The 20662-nt window shown below is 33.8% G+C and overlaps 1 protein-coding gene across 1 annotated transcript in view; it reads left to right on the top strand.

The window, feature by feature from the left end:
* Nucleotides 1-19286, top strand: part of LOC131949590 (myosin-6) — a 33912-nt gene extending 14626 nt beyond the window's left edge. The window contains exons 19-36 of the mRNA XM_059311434.1: nt 523-615; nt 1212-1319; nt 2141-2277; nt 3077-3183; nt 4271-4506; nt 4932-5001; nt 5457-5602; nt 6042-6194; nt 6373-6510; nt 6745-6828; nt 7235-7342; nt 8609-8623; nt 9564-9721; nt 10579-10708; nt 12833-13008; nt 13877-14041; nt 17900-18056; nt 18906-19286. Of these exons, the coding sequence (XP_059167417.1) occupies nt 523-615; nt 1212-1319; nt 2141-2277; nt 3077-3183; nt 4271-4506; nt 4932-5001; nt 5457-5602; nt 6042-6194; nt 6373-6510; nt 6745-6828; nt 7235-7342; nt 8609-8623; nt 9564-9721; nt 10579-10708; nt 12833-13008; nt 13877-14041; nt 17900-18056; nt 18906-19223 (2499 nt within the window). The 3' untranslated portion in view covers nt 19224-19286. The remainder of the gene's footprint in view (nt 1-522; nt 616-1211; nt 1320-2140; nt 2278-3076; nt 3184-4270; nt 4507-4931; nt 5002-5456; nt 5603-6041; nt 6195-6372; nt 6511-6744; nt 6829-7234; nt 7343-8608; nt 8624-9563; nt 9722-10578; nt 10709-12832; nt 13009-13876; nt 14042-17899; nt 18057-18905) is intronic.
* The last annotated feature ends 1376 nt before the right edge of the window (nt 19287-20662 follow it).

Raw genomic sequence — 20662 nt, 5'->3', positions numbered from 1 at the left:
TAAATAGTAATAACAGGCCTATAGATGACGATTACATACTGGTAGCAGTTGCTAGTCAAGATAAATAGTAATAACAGGCCAATAGATGACAATTACATACTGGTAGCTGTTGCTAGACAAGATAAATAGTAATAACAGGCCAATAGATGACAATTACATACTGGTAGCTGTTGCTAGACAAGTTAAATAGTAATAACAGGCCAATAGATGACGATTACATACTGGTAGCAGTTGCTAGTCAAGATAAATAGTAATAACAGGCCAATAGATGACAATTACATACTGGTAGCTGTTGCTAGACAAGATAAATAGTAATAACAGGCCAATAGATGACAATTACATACTGGTAGCAGTTGCTAGACATGTTAAATAGTAATAACAGGCAAATAGATGATGATTATATACTGGTAGCAGTTGCTAGACAAGTTAAATAGTAATAACAGGCGAATAGATGATGATTATGATTGTACTGTTAGCAGTTGTCTATGTTCTTTGTTTTTAAAGTTATCTCATGTTCCACAGATTAAGTCTTTAGAGAAAAGAGTCCAGGTGCTACAAGATGATCTGTTTACTGCCCAGGATGAGTACCAAGCTCTGCAAGACAAACATAATGAGGTACTTTTATTGGAATTTAATGTTTGCTAAGATTGGCACATTTTCAAAAATGTGATAGTCATCTATAAGTGACAGAGTACACAATTTGAATAGAATTTTATTGTTTTTAAAGTGTGAATTATGGCGTCTAGTCACATTGATTTTCAAATGTTTTTGTAGTCATTGATTACACAAATGTTTTCAAATAATTAGTGGAAAACTAATTTAGGATCTTAATAAACATATTCTTATACCTGATATAATGAATAATGTCTCTTTTACCCCAAGTTTGTTCATTTTAAAATATTTAGGATTAGGATTACATGTTGGCTTAATTCCAGTGTTACTAGAACCATTAGCTTTTTAAATGGTTAGGTATTGCCAAACTTAAATGTGCCATTTTTTTATGCTGCTGCTAAAATAAATGTTACCAGGTTTTTAAACAGTTGACATGTTGTTGCCAGGTTTTTTAAACAGTTGACATGTTGTTGCCAGGTTTTTAAACAGTTGACATGTTGTTGCCAGGTTTTTAAACAGTTGATATGTTGTTGCCAGGTTTTTTAAACAGTTGACATGTTGTTGCCAGGTTTTTTAAACAGTTGACATGTTGTTGCCAGGTTGTGAAAGAAGCAGAAGTAGCCAGAGCTGAACTGATAACTCAGCAGGTTCACCATTCCCGGCAGACATATGTATCCCTTGGGTCCAGTGACCATTCTAAAAAAGAGGTAACTAGCCCAGTCCCCATAATTGTGACCTTTACCCTCACTATAGAAATAACTTAGTAGAGCAGTCTAGTTGTATTTTACCCCTTAATGAGGAGAAGAATGCTTCCCATGGTGACCACATTTTTAATTTGGTCATTTCTTGATCCCTGATTTACTATACAACTGCTTAATGGTAAATGTTAAACTTCTTTCATATTGGCTGTTATAGGTGGTTATGTTTTTAATGTATACATTTTAAGGCCTATATTGATTTAGTAATTTTAGAATGGTCATTAGTTTCAGTATGGTTTTGGTTTTTCGAAAAGTAAAAATTATTGTGAGCCATTGGCTAACAAAGCTCTATAGCATTTTTTGTGAGTGAATTTTTTGGTAGCTTTACAATAAGCCTAATTTGTCTATTTTACTAATTTCTAGAATTTTTATACTGATAAAAAAATAATCTTTTAGCATAAAACTACCTCACACAGGAAAATATTGTGAAGTTCACCATTTTCTTTGGTCCTGACATGAAAGGGTATTGCTTGGATAGGGAACAGCATAGTTAACTAATTACCCTGACTCACCTATTATCATGTATAACAGATATTCTCAAGTGGTGGAGGTTATTACCATTTGGGGGTAGGGGGGACTGGGTGGGGGTAAATTTGCTGCCACCCCTATGCCAAATATCCAGACGGGCTTGTCTCACTCAACAGATTGCTTTACAAAAAGAAATTTTTTTTTAACATTTTCATATTAAGGGCTCTAATACACTCTACCACTCAACCAAATTCCCCCATTCCCCCATCAGCTATAACCTGAAATGTATTTTGTTCACCTAGGACACAGACTCACTAGATGGCGCCCCCATAACCCCTTCCGTCCATGGTCTGATGAACGAGATCAACACCACTAAGACCAACCTGTTTCAAGCACAGGAGGAGCTGGAGACAACAAAGATAGATCTGGAATCCTGCAGGTTGCTTAATCTCAAGGCTCTTTGACTTAGATTTTATCTTGTACATCCCAGCTTGCTGATGTCTTAAGGTGGGACGGTTTGGTTTGGTGGTAGAGCATTTGATTGCTAACCTGAGTGTCTAGTTCAGAACTTGGATGTAAGTCTGTAGGACATCCCTGAGTCCACCCAGCTATGTCGGGTCCCTGAATGTTAGATTAGGCAAAAGTGTTTGGTTTGGTGGTAGAGCATTTGATTGCTAACCTGAGTGTCTAGTTCAGAACTTGGATGTAATTCTGTAGGACATCCCTGAGTCCACCCAGCTATGTCGGGTCCCTGAATGTTAGATTAGGCAAAAGTGTTTGGTTTGGTGGTAGAGCATTTGATTTCTAACCTGAGTGTCTAGTTCAGATCTTGGACGTAAGTTTGTAGGACATCCCTGAGTCCACCCAGCTATGATGGTTCCTGAGTTGGCTAAATTGGCTTGGCATACTACTGACCACATCATCCTTTTATATACAATGTCTAGAAACAAAGGAACTCTACTGTATTTGACCTAGGGATCTTGAGGTCCAAAGTGGGGAAGTTTACTATTTTTTCAATGTCTTAAAACCCTAAAAATGTCATCTTCACAATGCTAAGCCTGTTGATGTTTTAAAACTCTAATGATGTCTAATTATAAAGCATTTTACTTAATATTTTACTCACATAGGTGCAAAAATCATTGGCCCCTAAAATACTATATTTAACAGTCACTGTGGACACAGCAACTGATTGGGGGCAATGACAGGTAAAATATTCAAATCTTTTTTTTCCTCACCAGGCAGGAGCTGAGCCTGTTGCAGAACTCAGTGGACAGGGCCAATCAGCTGTTGGAGAAATCTGAAAGTGAGGCTAGGGCACTGAGGAGAGAATTGGCGGAAACACAAGGTACAACAGCTTACAGGACAGCTGTTTATCACAGCTGTCTCACATAATGGCTTACATGGCAGCTGTCATTGATAACAGCTGTCTTCCATAACAGCATATATTATAGATGTCTTACATAGCAGCTTACATTACAGCTGTCTTACATAACATTACATTACATCTGCCATTGGTAACAGCTGACATAACAGTTGTCTTTAATAAGGCTTACATTACAGCTACCTTACATAAATACCTTATAATAATTATTTATCTGTAATAATCAGCTTAATTTATGGGACAGAGTGATCTAGCGGTATAGGGCTGGACTGCTAACCCATAGGTCTCGAGTTCAAATCCGGGTTCAAGTCAGTAGACCGTCCCTGAGTCCACCTAACTCTGATGCGTACCTAACTCACGTTGGGGAAGACAATGGCAGCTGGGCATAGTGCTGACCACATTGTTTCTTCATATGCCGGGGTCACAGAAACAACTCTACTTCACTTGCCCCATAGACCATAGTGTTTGAAAGGGAAACTTTAATCAGCTTAATTTATTGGTATCTTCTACAACTAATGCAACAGATTTGTTTATTTAATTTAATTTTTTTAATTTATGTTTTTATACATTTCAAATATATTTTGTAAGTATCTCAGGCCTAACTCACATAAAAATTATTTTAAAAACCAAATTGTTAAATTTTTGTTATTTATGATTAGATTTATCTCATGTTGGTAAAAAAAAAAAAAACATCAGGATCTGTTAATTCCCAAAGATGTATTAGAATCACATTATTATACCACTAGCATATAAACAATTATCTTAGTTAAAGATAATTACAGTTAGCTTAAAAATCTTACATAGCAAAATCTTATATATCTGACACAATAGCTGTCTTAGATAGTAGCTGTTTTATGTAGCAAAAGTCTTACTTAACAACTAAATGATTCATTGAATATGTTTAAATTTTTCTGTATGGAATCCATAGCTCCTTCACTATATTTTTCTATTCTAAGAGTTATCTCCCTGTTTGAGAATATTTTATTCTCTGTTCACCGGGCACCTTAGAGTTATCTCCCTGTTTGATACTATTTTTGTCTCCATTCACCAGGCACCTTAGAGTTTACACAGAACCAGCTGAAAAACAAACTGACAAAGTTGGAATCCCTGGCCAGGGACAGGGACTACCTGCAGAAGGAGCTGGACTCTATCAGTGACGCCCAGCAGGAAAACCTCAGCACCCAGCCGTTCTTTGAGAAGGAGCGCCAGCAGCACATTGATAGGATCACAACCTTGGAAAACTTGGCTGAGCAGCTGGAGTTGGACAACAGGGAGCTGGCACGCAAGGTACTGGAACTTTGAGACTTCTATGATTCTGTTCTAAACATCTAATTTAAATCATCATCTTTTTCCATTCGTGCCCAATACACATGGAGCAGATGAAGAGAATTCATGTTTCAATAGACCTTAGCACACAAAGGGATAATGTGGTCAGCACTATACCCAGCTACCTTTGTTTCCCTAACGAGAGTCATGTACCCATCAGAGCTGGATGGACTCAGGTACATCCTACAGACTGAGATCCAAACTCTATACTTTCTGGTTAACAGTCTAGCATCTTCAACATTGCTATGTTAAAATTAAAAATTTTTTTTTGCTCACATTGTTTTGAGTCTGATAGAAAAGCATTTAAAATTAGTTTTAAGTTAAACATGCCTTATTTTTATATTCTTATACATTAATTAATTCATTAATAATCATTTGTTTTACAGCTGTCTGCAGCTGTGGCTAAAAGTGAAGGGCTTGAGGAATTTCTTGGCAGGGAGAAGATGAGAAACTCAGGTAAGTAGACAGGTGAAAGAGGTGAAATATTGCAGTCAATACAAAACTGTCTACAGTGGAGGTTTATTTAGAACTCATCAGACTATGAAAACCATTCACTCCTACACATAATGCTGATCACTTTCTGCAATTCATAGATTGAAATACAATGGTTTAGAGTGAAATTACCTAAAAAAGGACTGTGGGTACACCAGAAAGATGGAATTTTGTGGGTGGTTGTAGACACTAGCAGAACTGAGATGCCTGGAAATCTCATTTCTATGGCCAATAAGAGATAAAGAAATTCAATTTCTATTGTATCTAGCTTACATATCAGCTCATATTACATTTACTTCAATTAAACAAAAGCTGAAAATTCAGCGCAATTTTATCAACTTTATAAGTATAAAGGATTACATTCATTATTCAGCAGTTGTATGTTTTCACGTTTCTAAAAATATTTTTCTTGTCATCAGACAAGTATCAGCAGAACAGGCGCTACACTGATCAGCTAGAACAAGATATTGCTGCAGCCAACAGCCATATACGACAGTTGAGAGAAGAGGTTCAGAAAAGCCAAACCAAAGTCTTCAAAGTTGAGTCAGATAGCTTGGGACTCTCTGTAAGTTGTGTATCACACTTTAAGGCTATAGAACTACTCTAGAATTTTTCCTTTCTGAATAGATTTCTAGCATTTTTCTGTCCTTACTGGACTTTGCAGGAACAAAACATCAAGTAATAAATCTCATTAAGTGAAAGTTCATTTCGAACCTGATGGTCAATATAACAGGTGAAGTAGAGTTCACCTGTTTTAGTGACCTCTGCATATGAATAGAATAGTGTGGTCAGCACCATGCCCAGCCACCTTTACTTTCCCTAATGTTGTACTCAGGTAACCATCAGACCTGCATGGACTGTGGGATGTTTTACTAATATGAACCTGGGGATTTGAACTTGAGACTTTTGGGTTAGCAGCCATATGCTCTACCATTCCACCACACCATCGATCAAAGCTCATCAAACTACTACAAAAATGTTGAACTAAAATACTTATTCCCCAGGCCAAACATGAAAGCACCATTGCTCGCTTGGAGCAAGACTACAAAGAGTTAAAACAAAGACATAGATATGAGTTAGACATAGCTCATGACAGACTAGAAGCATCAACTTCAGAAATTAGGGATTTGAAATTACAAAAACTAGGAATAGAAGAGGTAATGAATATTTTCTTAAAATAACCAATCAAACTTAAAATTTAAAATAATTTTTTTAATGTAGAAAAAAATTCTATTTTTTGTCATATTGAGAGTTTAAATAGCTTTTTGCTAAATTGTCTAGCTCTATAATTTAAAAAAAAAATCTTTAATTCCCTTTCTGTGCTGGTGCCAACAGGAACTGACCCAGCTGAAGAATGAAGTGTCCTTAATCCAGTCCCAGAATGAAAAATTAGAAAAACATCTTCAGGTGGAGATCAAACAGAAACAGGAGGTGACCAGTAGAAATCGTGTGATAGATAGCGAGCTGACTAAGGTAAAGATTTTACCTTCTTAGTCTGTCTTAGAATATTTAAAACAAGCAAAACTGAAATTAAATCTTATGTTTTAGAAATAATATCTAATTCAACATTAAGTTTATAAGGAGATAAAATAGAATAATGACTTTAAAAATGTAATAAAGTGAGAAAAATGAATTAATAAAAATATTTTTTTTAAATGTTGCTTTAGAAAGATTGTAACAATGCTCTTTTGTTGAATAATTCATCAGTCATGGAGTCAAGTTCGAAGTCTAATGGAGAAAAATACAAGTTTAGAATCAGCCAATCATTCACAGGAACAAGAAATCATCAAGGTAAAAACCATATACTTGATTTTTTTTTTTACTGGCTACTGCGTGATCAAATGTGTTTAAATACCTCATAAATTAATACCTCATAATTCAATTTTTTTTATCAGATTAATGAAGGGAGGTAATCCATGAAGTTAAACACTTCTGAAATGTACATAATATAGTTGCCATGTAGATATATTTTTTTTCCAGGCAATGGACCAGTACATCTGTGTAGTCCATAGATTCTATGTAATTTGTCTTAACAGTAATAATGGTTCTAGATTTTAGATTGTTTCTCACCAAGAGTATTTATGTATAGACAGATTGATCTAATGAATTACAGCTGGTTTTAAAAAATAAAGGGAAATAGCTTTTCTCTGATCATTTTCTGTTTTATTAAACTGTTAATGACTAACCCTACCCACAGCACCTGGCCACCATACGTCAATATGAAAGCAGCCTGTCTCAAAAAGAAACCACATATGAAGTATCAACTAAAGCTATTGTAGCTAGGGCCGAAGCTTCAGAACGGAAGGTAAGAAATAATTACATTGTTTTCAAATTTTATTAAATGTTGGTTATTTTTTTAATTTACTAGACATCACTAGTTGATAGAAGATAAAAAATAGGTTTTAGGATTTGATTCAGAGATATATTTTATAATCACTGTTTTTTATAGTTCATTTTAGTTCATTTTCTAGTCTATATAAAAGATCTCCTTTTGTGACAAATTCTAGTGGCAACTGATATGCAAATGTGTTGGTAGATGAAACATGCAATGTTAAAAAAATGATTCTTAGCACTAAAAAGTACTGCAGAAATTTTTAGAAGGAGAGATATTTGAAATTTTTCTCTTTACATATAAAGCTGTTAACACTTACGCTGTAGCCAATATGAAAAAAATTCCATAAATAGTTGGTGAGTTAGTGTTGCCATGACGGCAGCTGTGTAGTGAACATTCTTGGCATTTTATACATCGTGATCTGCAGCTATAATTATTTTTATTTTATTTTATTTTGCTGAAGAAAAAAGGGATAAGATTTTCTTGAATTTATATTACTTTTGGCCTACAATTCCCTGACACTGCTGATGATATGTACTTAAATTGAATAATTCAAAGTGCCTATATTTGACAGGTTGACTTATACTCAAACATTACCTACAAAATGTCAAATCAATAAGTGTACACATTTTGTTATTTCATGCGCTTGATGTTAGAACCACCTACCACAGCTAAAGGGTTAAATCAAAATTATAAAATGAATAAAACTGTTTCTCAGCATGTGTTACTAAAGATGTAGGCCCTATTAACAGTTTCTACACTTCATACATTCTTGTACATTTTCTTGTCATCACCATGTACTTTTAACTCTTTGTTCTGTCTTCAAACCTCTTGTGTTCTACCAACTCTGCAGCCAGCACATACAAACTAGCTTCACAACATGGTAATAAATAATGAAAGAATAGAATTGTTTTAGTTAATTGAAACTATTGCATATGCAGTAGAGAGCTACAATGCTAACCTAAAGTCTCGAGTTCAAATCTGGGTTCAAATCAGTAGAATGTTCCTAATGGGTACCTAATTCACGTTAGGGAAACAAAGGCGGGTGGGCATAGTGCAGACCACATTATCCACTTGTATACCCAGGTCATTGAAACAGATAAACTCTACTAAATCTGCCCCATGTCTTTGGTATAAAAGGTAAAAGATGATGGTATATGCTCCAAAAAATTAAAATTCAAAATAAAATCGACTCATGCTTTTATCTTGCTGAGATTGTTATCTATTTTTCTGATCTAGAATACTTTTGGACTTGTAAGTTTCAAACTGAAGTGGTTGTTTTTTTAACATTTGTGGCTTTAGACATGTTTTGTTTTGTATTAAAAAATCTAAATTTTTTCTGTTGTGACAATTAAGAAATCATAAGGTCAAGTATAGGGTGTAGCTCTTTATGTTTTGTTTATTGTTGAAGTATTTAAAATTGTTGACTTTTTTTGGTCATAGTTCCTTAATACAATTTTGGTTGTAATATGGTTTTTAAAATTAAAAGTGTAATTGTATATTTTGATTCCCAAACTAATAATAAAACGTGTGTTGAATTGTTATATTCTGTTCTGATATGATTGAATAAGTTTGATTTTATATAACATTGATAATATTTGTTCTCTTGCATGGCTCTCTGAATGATCTAACAAAGGTTAAACACATTAACAGAATTTAGCTGTAGCCTCAAAATCATACTGCTATTTACTCTTTTAACTTGTTAGGCTTACAACACATGATAGGCTAGGTTAAGGATAGTGGGTCTGTATCAGATTTGAAGCATTGTGAAGCCAATCATTTTTAGAAGTACTATTTGTTATTGAAGGTACAACATGAATGAACCAAATGTTTAAGTAAACAGCTGTATCTACTTACCAGTAAAGAATATTAATCACATAGCCACACATTAAATGTTTGCCAACAAAACACTAGTATTGAATGTACATAATTCATTTGATATTTCCACAATTAAACCATATATGATAGGAAGTTGGCTATTTAGCAGCTAACAGGCACATTTTATGTAATCTATGTCTTATGTAAATAAAAAGTTCACATGAAATAAGTTGGAAGCTATAATAAAATTATGACTTTTTCATCTACTTATAAACTTATACATTTATAAACAACTTCCAAAAGCTATTTAATAAAGGATACTATATGTAGAATTTGTGTTTATTATTATGGTTAATCAGTGCTCTGTTTACATTAGGTAAAGGATCTACAAAGGGAACTAGAGGCTGCCACACAGAAGATGATTTACTTAGAAAAACAGCTGTCAACAGCAGAGGCTGGACAATCTGGGTTCGAGGATACACAAGATAGATTAGTTACCACCAAACACCAGCTGGAAAGGGAGAAACTACAGAGGTAAACAATTTTAGACTGCTGGGTGTTTTATACTGTATAGTAAACCATTTTAAACTGCTAATGCTTTATACCATTTTGTTAACAATTTTAAACTGCTGATTCTTTACATTATTAAGTAAACAATTTTAAATTGCTGATGCTTTATACAATTTTGTAATCATGTTCAAACTTATGATTCTTTATACTTTTAATAAACAATTTTAAACTATTTAGTAAACTCTTTTGAACTGCCTATAGTTTATACTATTTAGTAAACTATTTTGAACTGCTGATACTTATACTATTTAGTAACTATTTTGAACTGCTGATACTTATACTATTTAGTAAACTATTTTAAACTGCTGATACTTATACTATTTAATAAACCATTTTGAACTGCTGATACTTTATACTATTTAGTAAACTATTTTGAACTGCTGATACTTATACTATTTAGTAAACTATTTTGAACTGCTGATACTTTATACTATTTAGTAAACTATTTTGTACTGCTGATACTTTACACTATTTAGTAAACTATTTTGAACTGCTGATACTTTACACTATTTAGTAAACCATTTTGAACTGCTGATACTTTATACTATTTAGTAAACTATTTTGAACTGCTGATACTTTATACTATTTAGTAAACTATTTTGTACTGCTGATACTTATACTATTTAGTAAACTATTTTGAACTGCTAATACTTATACTATTTAATAAACGATTTTGAACTGCTGATACTTATACTATTTAGTAAACTATTTTAAACTGCTAGATGTTTTCTACTATTTAGTAAACTATTTTGAAAGCTCTACCTTTCAACCAGGCTGAAACTTATCCTTCTCTCAAATCTTATCCCCCCTCCCCCCATCAGGACCCTGCTTGACCAGACAGTCAGTGAGCTCAAGCACCAGGTTGTCCTCCTAAAGCAGAGGGAGGCCAAGCTCCAGCACACTGTCCTTGACCTCGAGTCTCAGCTCTCCCGTGTACAGAACGTTTCTTCTGTGAGTGGGTCTTTGTTGAAATTTGGAGGGAGCTTAACAGTGAACTCAGTTGGGAACTAAACTGTGAACTCAGTAGGGAGCTTAGCTATAAACTCAGTAGGGAGCTTAACTGTGAACTCAGTAGGGAGCTTAGCTATAAACTCAGTAGGGAGCTTAACTGTGAACTCAGTAGGGAGCTTAGCTATAAACTCAGTAGGGAGCTTAACTGTGAACTCAGTAGGGAGCTTAGCTATAAACTCAGTAGGGAGCTTAACTGTGAACTCAGTAGTGAGCTTAGCTATAAACTCAGTAGGGAGCTTAACTGTGAACTCAGTAGGGAGCTTAGCTATAAACTCATTAGGGAGCTTAACTGTGAACTCAGTAGGGAGCTTAGCTATAAACTCATTAGGGAGCTTAACTGTGAACTCAGTAGGGAGCTTAGCTATAAACTCAGTAGGGAGCTTAACTGTGAATTTACAGATATACTCATGAGTGAGTCTGTTATAGTAAAGCTGTAGCTTTTTAAAAAGTACTGAAAATTTTGAAATGGCAGATGTTTTTTCCGGTTTTTATGACAACTGAAATATTTTTTAGACCCGTTTTTGCTGTTTAATACTTACTTTCATGTGCCAAACACGGTAAAAGTACTCTAAAAGCTTTAGATCTTAAATTTGACAAAATAGAAAAAAACAACTAGCATATTCCCTTAAGTGATTTATTTGAATTTTAAACATAAGGACGTGATCATTAAACTAAAAAGATACTAGTACAGATGCAAATATGATGCTACATCATATTTATGCATAATTATTTTTTTCTGTTGTAAGTTCATGTGAAATTCAAATGACTAGATCATTCATGCTAAAATAAAAAACAACAAATTGTATGTTCTTATTAAAGATTGTATACATATTTGCAAACCATTAAATAATACTTTAAAATATATTGATCATATTATTTAAAAATGTTATAAATATTTCGAATAGGCATGAAAAGCTTAGGTAATTATACTGAATTTTTGAAAAAAACTTTTAAACTTATGGCAAATGATAAAATTATAGTTACATTTGTAAAAATTAAAGTTGTTTGGGAACCATCAATTACACTCATTTTTATATTTTTGTATCGAACATAAGCCGTTCAAAAGCAGTTTAGAATTATTTTATCAATTCAAATATTTTCAAAAACTGCCCTCAACCTCTCCTTGAAATGTCAAACGGAATATAACATCACCAATCACCACAACACCCTGACTCTACTAATCCAAATTAAAAATGAAAGTGTTTTCTAAATTTTTATACTAGTATAATTAAATGTACTAGTAATTTTGTACTAATTACACAAATGTTAAAAAATATTCAATTTTGGTTGAAGAATATGCTTTCTGGCAACAAAAATTTGGAACCACTTGGAACCAACTTTTCAAATCTGTTGTTTAATATTTAAAATTAATATGTGCCTTATCCTATTTATACATTTAATTACACTAAGGGAGACAACCTAGAACTTTGTTTTCTAGTTATTGTTAATAATACTTAGAAATTCAATAATAATAAAATAGCAATAATTTATAGCATCACTAAGCATGAATATTTAAATAATTGTATCACTATGTGTCAAATCTTTATATTAATTTATTTTAGAATTATAATTTATCTCTAGTTAAAATAGAAAACTGCTAGTTTCTGTACATCAGGAATTGGTAGACAACTGAAAGTGAAATTACTTCATAATTCGTTATAATTTACTGACTCTCATGTGACCTGTTACATTCTTGAGACATAAATAAAACTTCCCTTGGTAATGTTATTAGATCAGCGTTCTGCAATCTGCTTCTCATCAGGTCCATAATACTTATATTATTTTTTCAAAACTAAATAAAAATATTATACTGTAAAAACAAAAACAACTTTAAAAAAAATTTAAAAAATGAGAATAGGTGAAGTAGAGCGTAAAAATGTTAGTGTGGCTCATTAAAATTTGGAAATTTTGTAGATTGTAGCTTTTGGCTCTTCTGTCTCAAAAGGTTGCCGACCCCTGTATTAGATGCAACTACCCTGTGTAATGGCATTAATTTGTAACTGGCCTGTGTAATGTGTGTAATGTAACAAGATGTAACTAGCCTGTGTAATGTTTTGGTGACAGGCTCAGCATAAGTCTGAGGGAGGTCAGAGGTCACTGATGGAGCAGATAGCCAAGCTACAGCAGGAGGTGAAGGACCTGCAGTATGAGCTGTACAGTGTCAGTGAGAGGAGGGATGTGGACATGAAGAAGTATGAGGAGAGGAAGCTCAGGACCAAATCTAAGCTCATTAAAGCCAGGTTAGTAGCTGTAGTAGTGGCAATGTCAGGGTTTTGTCAAGGTTAAGTCAGGGTTTGGTCAGGGTTTGGTCAGGGTTTGGTGTGGACATGAAGAAGTATGAGGAGAGGAAGCTCAGGACCAAATCTAAGCTCATTAAAGCCAGGTTAGTAGCTGTGTTAGTGGCAGTGTCAGGGTTTGGTCAGGGTTTAGTCAGTAGTTGGTCAGTATTTAGTCTGTGTTTGTTCAGTTGTTGGTCAGCAATTGGTCAATAGTTGACCAGTTTTTGGTCAATAATTGTTAAGGAGTTGGCCACTAGTGGCCAGGAGTTGGTCAGTGTTTGGTCAATAGTTTTTCAGTAACTGGTCAATAATTGACCAGTAATTTGTCAGTAGCTGATCAGTAAGTGACCACTAATTTCCTGTGCAGCAAGAAATTCTTCTGCACTTAACACAATTTTTTCTACACTTTTTTTTTATATAACACAAACAGCAAACTAATAAAGATGCTAAATATGAATTCCAAATAAGCAAGGTTTTAATGTGCTTCCTTTCTCTGTTATGGCTAAGAGATGTATAATACTTTATGTAAGATGCTGAGTAACTATAAAGTTCCTTTTCAAACTTGACGATCTATGGTGCAAGTAAAGTAGAGTTCAACTGTTTCTGTGACCTCGGCATATGAAAGGATAGTGTGGTCAGCACTATGCCCAGCTGCCTTTACTTACCCTATCATGAGTTAGGTACCCATAAGAGCTGGGTGGACTCTGTGACGTTCTACGCACTTGAACCTGGATTCAAACTTGAGTCTTTAAAGTAGCAGTCATATGCTCTACCATCGAACCACTCCATCCTATTAAGTAAATATAATAAGCTTTTGAAATGTTTCCAGAGAGTTCTACACCAATGAAAGGAGTAAATACCAGGAAGCCATGAAACACCTGGACGATGACCTCCGACTGACCCAAGCCACATTGAGCAAAGAGTTGGAGTGGAAAGAAAGAATGGACGTCAACTACAAGCAGATGGTGCGAGAAAAAAGGGAGCTAATCACTCAGTACGTATTTGACATACTCTATTTGATTAAGTTTTTTAAAATTAATTTTCGTTACTAACATAAGTCTTTGTAAAACTTTAAAAGATAAGCAAAAATTTGTAGGCTTTATATTAAATTATCTTTTATTGTGATTGAAATATTGTCAGTTCACATTTATGAAATAACAATTTATTCAATAGTAACAATTATAAACAGTATTAGGTTTAGGGTTAAGATTAGGTTTATGGTAAGTGTTAAAGTTACGGTTAGGGCTAGGATTGTGGTAAGGGTTAACAATAGGGCTAGGGTTAAAGGTAGGGTTAGGTTTAGGATAGGTTTAGAGTTGTGGTTTAGGTTTAGCTTCAGGTCAAAGTTAAGAGAAAAAAGAAACATTGTCAGTCTAGTTTTTTTTAAGGGAGATGCTGTTATAAAATTGTGAATTCGTTTGGAACACACTGCTTTATAATGTCTGTATTTTAATCAATTAACACTCATAGTAAACTACACATTTGCACTGTATAAGAAATGAGAATGTTTTAAAATTAAAAAAATTCTCTTCACCTATTTTTTTTATTAAAGTCATAACAATTATGTTTTTTATTTTATTCCAATCCCTCATATCTTCTGTGTTCCATATTTCTCATTTCTATGAGAATCTCCTCCTAAGGTAAGACACCGTAGATTTTACGCTTCAGCTTTTAATTCTCTCCCTGTGTGTTGCCTTGGTGATATGGAGCATTTTCCTGCTGCTGTGTTTTGGATTTTTGTGAAGTAGAAACCTCAAAATTCACTAAGCTTTATTTCATTACAATTTTTCTTTTAATCATTGAAGCTTTACTTTCATAGTTGCAATTATCCTTAACTAATTATGTTAAGTATAAACACAGTTTATGGTGTTTTAAATACGTTTTATAGGAGGATCAAGGTCACATGTTACTCTTCCTTTGTAGAATCATTTAATTTGTTGATCATGTAGTCCCATATCACTGCTTCTTACATCATAAAAGTTGGAGTAAAAAATTATTTAAAAAACTGCAAACATGAAATATTTCCACTATATATTAACTCTTTCTTTACATTTTTGTATTACTTGAGACTACTAAGTATAATAGCAATAATTATTCCCAATCAGAAGACTTGGATAGTTAACCTGCTAGTTTATGTACTCATATTGTCTTAAGACTCTATAAGTCCTAATTAAGACCTAATTACATTAGTATAAAGTAAGAAATCCTCTTTAGACCTAGTGATCCATTGAGCAGATGAAGTAGAGTTCATATGTTTCTTGACCTCGGAAGGGAAGGTATAGTCATCACTTTGCCTAGCCGCCTTTACGTTCCCTAACATGTGTTAGGTGCTCATCAGAACTGAGTGGACTCAGGGACATTCTACTGACTTGGACCCCGGATTCGAACTTGAGACTTTCTGGTTAGCAAACTTGCGCTCTACCGTTTACACCATGTCATCCCATTAGTATTTTACTTAAAAACTAATTTTTTTGCAATATAAAAAAACCCACCTGTGAAACAGAAGGTTTATGTTGTCATTACAGTGCTGCACTAGAATTATTTTTTACTGTTAAAACTGTAATGATATAAGTGTAAACAAAATTATATAATGAAGATAGAAAAAAAAATTGAAATAAGCATATTCGTATTTATTTTAACTCTAACACTGAGTCCATTGTTTCATTTTTAGACTTATATTGTTTTTAGCATTCTTTGCATTATCCTGCACCTGTTGTTTAAGCACAATTTTTTTCATCCTAAATTTACACAGCTGACTAGACAAAGTAACACCTTCTTTAATAAAATCAACACTCGTAGTTAAGTCTATTACTTTTTTATGTTTTCTTTACAAGCATCAAATATAATTTCTGCAAGATTGAAAATATTTACCACCTGGGATTTACAGGCAGAGGTCTTTTGCACTAACTTTGTGATAATTTTCCTAAAATGTTTTTACAGTCAGAGAACATGTGATGTTTTATTTTTACATTACATGTTAATTTGCCATTTATTTTCTTTATATTGTAAGTTACATTCCAGATAATATAACAGCAATAATGTGTATAAATTAAAGAAATGTATTGTGTATCTAAAGCTTAAGTGTTTCAATAGTAAAAGCTTTTATTTAAACTTGTTGTTGTGTAAATAGTGGGATATATTTTAGTTATCAACTCTCTAGAGACAACTCACAATCTGTGTATGATTAGTCCTTATGAAGATATAGCAAATTAGACAGTTTATAGCTGAGTGTATTGCTGTAGTAGGACTACTTGTGGTAGTTGTAGGGCAAAAATGAACTTAAGATGTAGAATAGTATGAAGTTATTATTTAGTTGGGTTTGTTTTTTTGGGCTAAAACATGTGTAATGTAACTTGTAAAATATAAGCAACTTCAATTTGAAACTTTAGAAAGCATAATCATTGTTTAAAAGAGAGAAATTTTTAAAAATAAAAAAAATACTATCATATATGGGTTTATCTAGGGGTGACATAATTTTTCTTCCTGCTTGCTCCAGAATTGCTCTTTATAATTTATGGGGGGAAAAAATCATGGTACACTTTCTGTTGCCTCTTGTCCTTTCAATTCAATTTTTCTTCTGTCACTACTTCTCTCCTTTTGACTCAACCTTTACTTCTCTCCCTTTATTTCATCCCCTACTTCTCTCCCTTTATTTCAGCCTCTACTTCTCTCCCTTTGTCTCACCATCTACTTCTCTCCCTTTATTTGAGCCCCTTCTCTCCCTTTAGTTCAGCCTCTACTTCTCTCCCTTTATTTCAGCCCCTACTTCTCTCCCTTTATTTCAGACCCTACTTCTGTCCCTTTAGTTCAGTCTCTACTTCCCTCCCTTTGTCTAACTTTATTTCAGCCCCTACTTCTCTCCCTTTATTTCAGCCCCTACTTCTGTCCCTTTAGTTCAGCCTCTACTTCCCTCCCTTTGTCTAACTTTATTTCAGCCCCTACTTCTCTCCCTTTATTTCAGCCCCTACTTCTCTCCATTTATTTCAGCACTTTCTCTCCCTTTATTTCAGCCCCTACTTCTCTCCCTTTATTTCAGCCCTTTCTCTCCCTTTATTTCAGCCCCTACTTCTCTCCCTTTATTTCAGCCCTTTCTCTCCCTTTAGTTCAGCCTCTACTTCTCTCCCTTTATTTCAGACCCTACTTCTCTCCCTTTATTTCAGCCCCTACTTCTCTCCCTTTATTTCAGCCCCTACTTCTCTCCCTTTATTTCAGCCCTTTCTCTCCCTTTAGTTCAGCCTCTACTTCTCTCCCTTTATTTCAGCCCCTACTTCTCTCCCTTTATTTCAGCCCCTACTTCTCTCCCTTTATTTCAGCCCCTACTTCTCTCCCTTTATTTCAGCCCCTACTTCTGTCCATTTGTTTCAGCCCCTACTTCTCTACCTTCATTTCAGCCCTTTCTCTCCCTTTATTTCAGTCCCTACTTCTCTCCCTTTATTTCAGCCTCTACTTCTCTCCCTTTAGTTCAGCCCCTACTTCTCTCCCTTTATTTCAGCCCCTACTTCTCTCCCTTTATTTCAGCCCCTACTTCTCTCCCTTTATTTCAGCCCCTACTTCTCTCCCTTTATTTCAGCCCCTACTTCTCTCCCTTTATTTCAGCCCCTACTTCTGTCCCTTTGTTTCAGCCCCTACTTCTGTCCCTTTATTTCAGCCCCTACTTCTGTCCCTTTGTTTCAGCCCCTACTTCTCTCCCTTTATTTCAGCCCCTACTTCTCTCCCTTTATTTCAGCCCCTACTTCTGTCCCTTTGTTTCAGCCCCTACTTCTGTCCCTTTGTTTCACCATCTACTTCTCTCCCTTTGTTTCAGCCCCTACTTCTGTCCCTTTGTTTCAGCTCCCCATGGGATGTGTTTCAGGTTGTCAGAGATGGAGGAGAGACTGAAGGACAAGACACGGATGGTGTCTGTCTTGCAGACGCGGGTCGAGTATTTGGAAGAAGAAAACTCTCGCGTTCTGGATCAGTTGGAAAATATTACTCAGCAAAAATTTCTTTTGGATAAGTTGTTGAAGGAGGTGAGTGCCACCTTCTCCCCTTCTCTCCTTTCCCCATTTCCTCCCAAATGATAAACATTTGTTAAGGGATGAATGTCCTTCTTAAATAGCAAATCTACTGTGTTGTGCAACTGCCTATGGAAGCTTTCCTTAAAAGTAGCCCTAAACATAGACCTACTTTTAGTCCCTAACAAAACTTAAAACATGTGACATGTAATAGCTGAATAAATGGTTAGAAGAAGGTGATGACTCTTCATTGTATGAAAAAAACATTACTTTTTTCATTTTTTGATTAATTTATGTTTAAATTGAAACTAAGAACTTCACTATATTCAATTATATATTGTCATTCAACTTTTAGATATAATGATGAATGATACAAATATAACAAACTAATCCTGGAGCTTACTGTATGCTGCTTAAGGTTTAACATAGCTTATCATGGTGGCTAATCAAATGTGGGACTTAATATAATTTCATCAAGGTTTTTTATTTTTGGCTCTAATTATATTTTATTAGAAAATTTTAACAAACATTCAAAACCAATTTGTTTCACAGTGAAATAATCTTAAATAAATGAATTATTACATCTTCCAAAACTTAACTTAAAAATTAAATAAATGTATAAACAAATGTTCAAACCCAATTTGTTTCATCTACAGTGAAATATTTTTTAATAAATGAATATAATTTCTAAAACTTAATTTAAAAACATAAATTGTATCAAGATTTTAAACAAATTTCAAGCCTCATTGTCTTTACTTCATAATCATAAATTGAAATAAAAAATAAAAGTCTTCCAAAACTTGACTTTAAAAACAAAAATAAATATATAAACAAATGTTCCAGCCCTATTTCTTTCATCCACAGAGAAACAACTCCATATCCTCAGAGGATCCTCTCATGGGTTCAGGTGGTCTGAAGCCAGACACAAGTTGGGACACGTATGACCGTCCCAGCCACCATTTCTCTCTCACCGTTGAGCCTCCTGTAAATTTTAGAAGAACTGACACCAGCGGGGAACACACGATCCAGTTCACGCAGGGAAGCGGTAGAGTAACGCGGGCCGGCGGCCATGACAGGGGCGGCATCACCTTCCTGTCGCAGGATAAATCTGACTTTGATATTTACGATGACTTCAAACTCAGCAGAGATGACTTCGGTGATGGGGATGAGTTTGAGGCATAGTAGGTCATATTTTTTACTGTCAGACACTGACTTATTAATAAAATGTTCAGTTATTTTTAAAAAGAAGAAAACTAGTAATTATATAAAAGAAGAAAATTACTTTTAAATACATTTTATTCCAATTTGTAAAATTTTATTTGAATTCAATTTACTAAGCTTTTTTAATTAACCTTAAACTGTTCTTATTTTTAAATATTTTTTATAATATCCAGTCTTATTTTAAAATGTATGGTATTTTATTTCATTTTAAAATCTCTTTACTCTATAAATAAAGACATGCTGCCTAATCGTAATTTTGTTTATTTTCTCAACATAAAGTTTACAAATAACTTGTAATATAGCTATCATTTGTGAATTGCTACTATTCTTTTAAGTATTTTTTTTTAAAATATACATAAAAAGAAAATATGTTGCAGATATCTTTCAATAGTTTACAGATTAATTTCACTTTTTTATGACATAAAATTTTAAGTTTGATGTTAACTTTGAATCTAAGTCACTGCACATTTACTCAATACTTTTTTTATTGTAATTTTTCTAAAAGTGCTATTAATTTTAATTAATGTATGGTTTGATATAAAATGATCTTAGAATTCTTTATTGCCTGTTGCGAAGATTTATTTTCCCTCTATTCTTTTAGTTCTTGTTTTGTTTGTATTGCAAACAGAACCAGTTTCAGTTAGATAAATAGCTTGCTTGTCTGGCTTTAGATTGTAAAAGAATTTAGAAATAAAGCCTTATAGATCTTAGAGTTCTTGTAAAATAAAAATCATTTTCAGTTGATTAAATTTCCATGTAATTGTTTGAAATATCATTTGGAATATTGTAGTGAAACAGTTTTGTTTAGGTTGACATTGATGTTTCATAGAATTTTTATTCCTGCTTCTCTACTGCTAGATCTCATTCATGGTTGGATCAAATTTTGTCTTCTGGTCCATTTTTATCACATGCTTTGTTTTCATCACTTGGTCAGTTTTGGTCAACTGGTCAGTTTACTGGTCTGTTTTTGTCACTTTTTGTTTCTAGGTCTGTTTGTGTCAAGTGGTCAGTTTGTGTGACTAGGTCTGTTTTCATCAGATGCTCAGTTGTTTTCATCTGGCCAGTTGTTTTCACCTAGTTTAGCACTTGTCGTCCAAGTTGTTGTCTTTAGATCCTGGTGGTATTTTGATCTTTAGATCCTGGTGGTATTTTGATCTTTAGATCCTGGTGGTATTTTGATGCTGATCTTGGTGGTATTTTGATAGTTAGATCCTGGTGGTATTTTGCTGCTGATCCTGGTGGTATTTTGATCTTTAGATCCTGGTGGTATTTTGCTGCTGATGTAGATGCTGGACCATAAATTGCCTTAGGGCCTTACTTTATAAAGTATGTTTATCTACTCCATTGTAAAATGGTATAAAATTTATTTTATATCACTTTATTTTTGTAAATGATATATT

Source organism: Physella acuta, unplaced genomic scaffold (genome assembly GCF_028476545.2).
Source record: "Physella acuta isolate Inbredline_101_S28 unplaced genomic scaffold, ASM2847654v3 ptg000703l, whole genome shotgun sequence".
Classification (NCBI taxonomy): domain Eukaryota; kingdom Metazoa; phylum Mollusca; class Gastropoda; family Physidae; genus Physella; species Physella acuta.
This window is presented reverse-complemented; position numbering and strand designations above follow the sequence as displayed.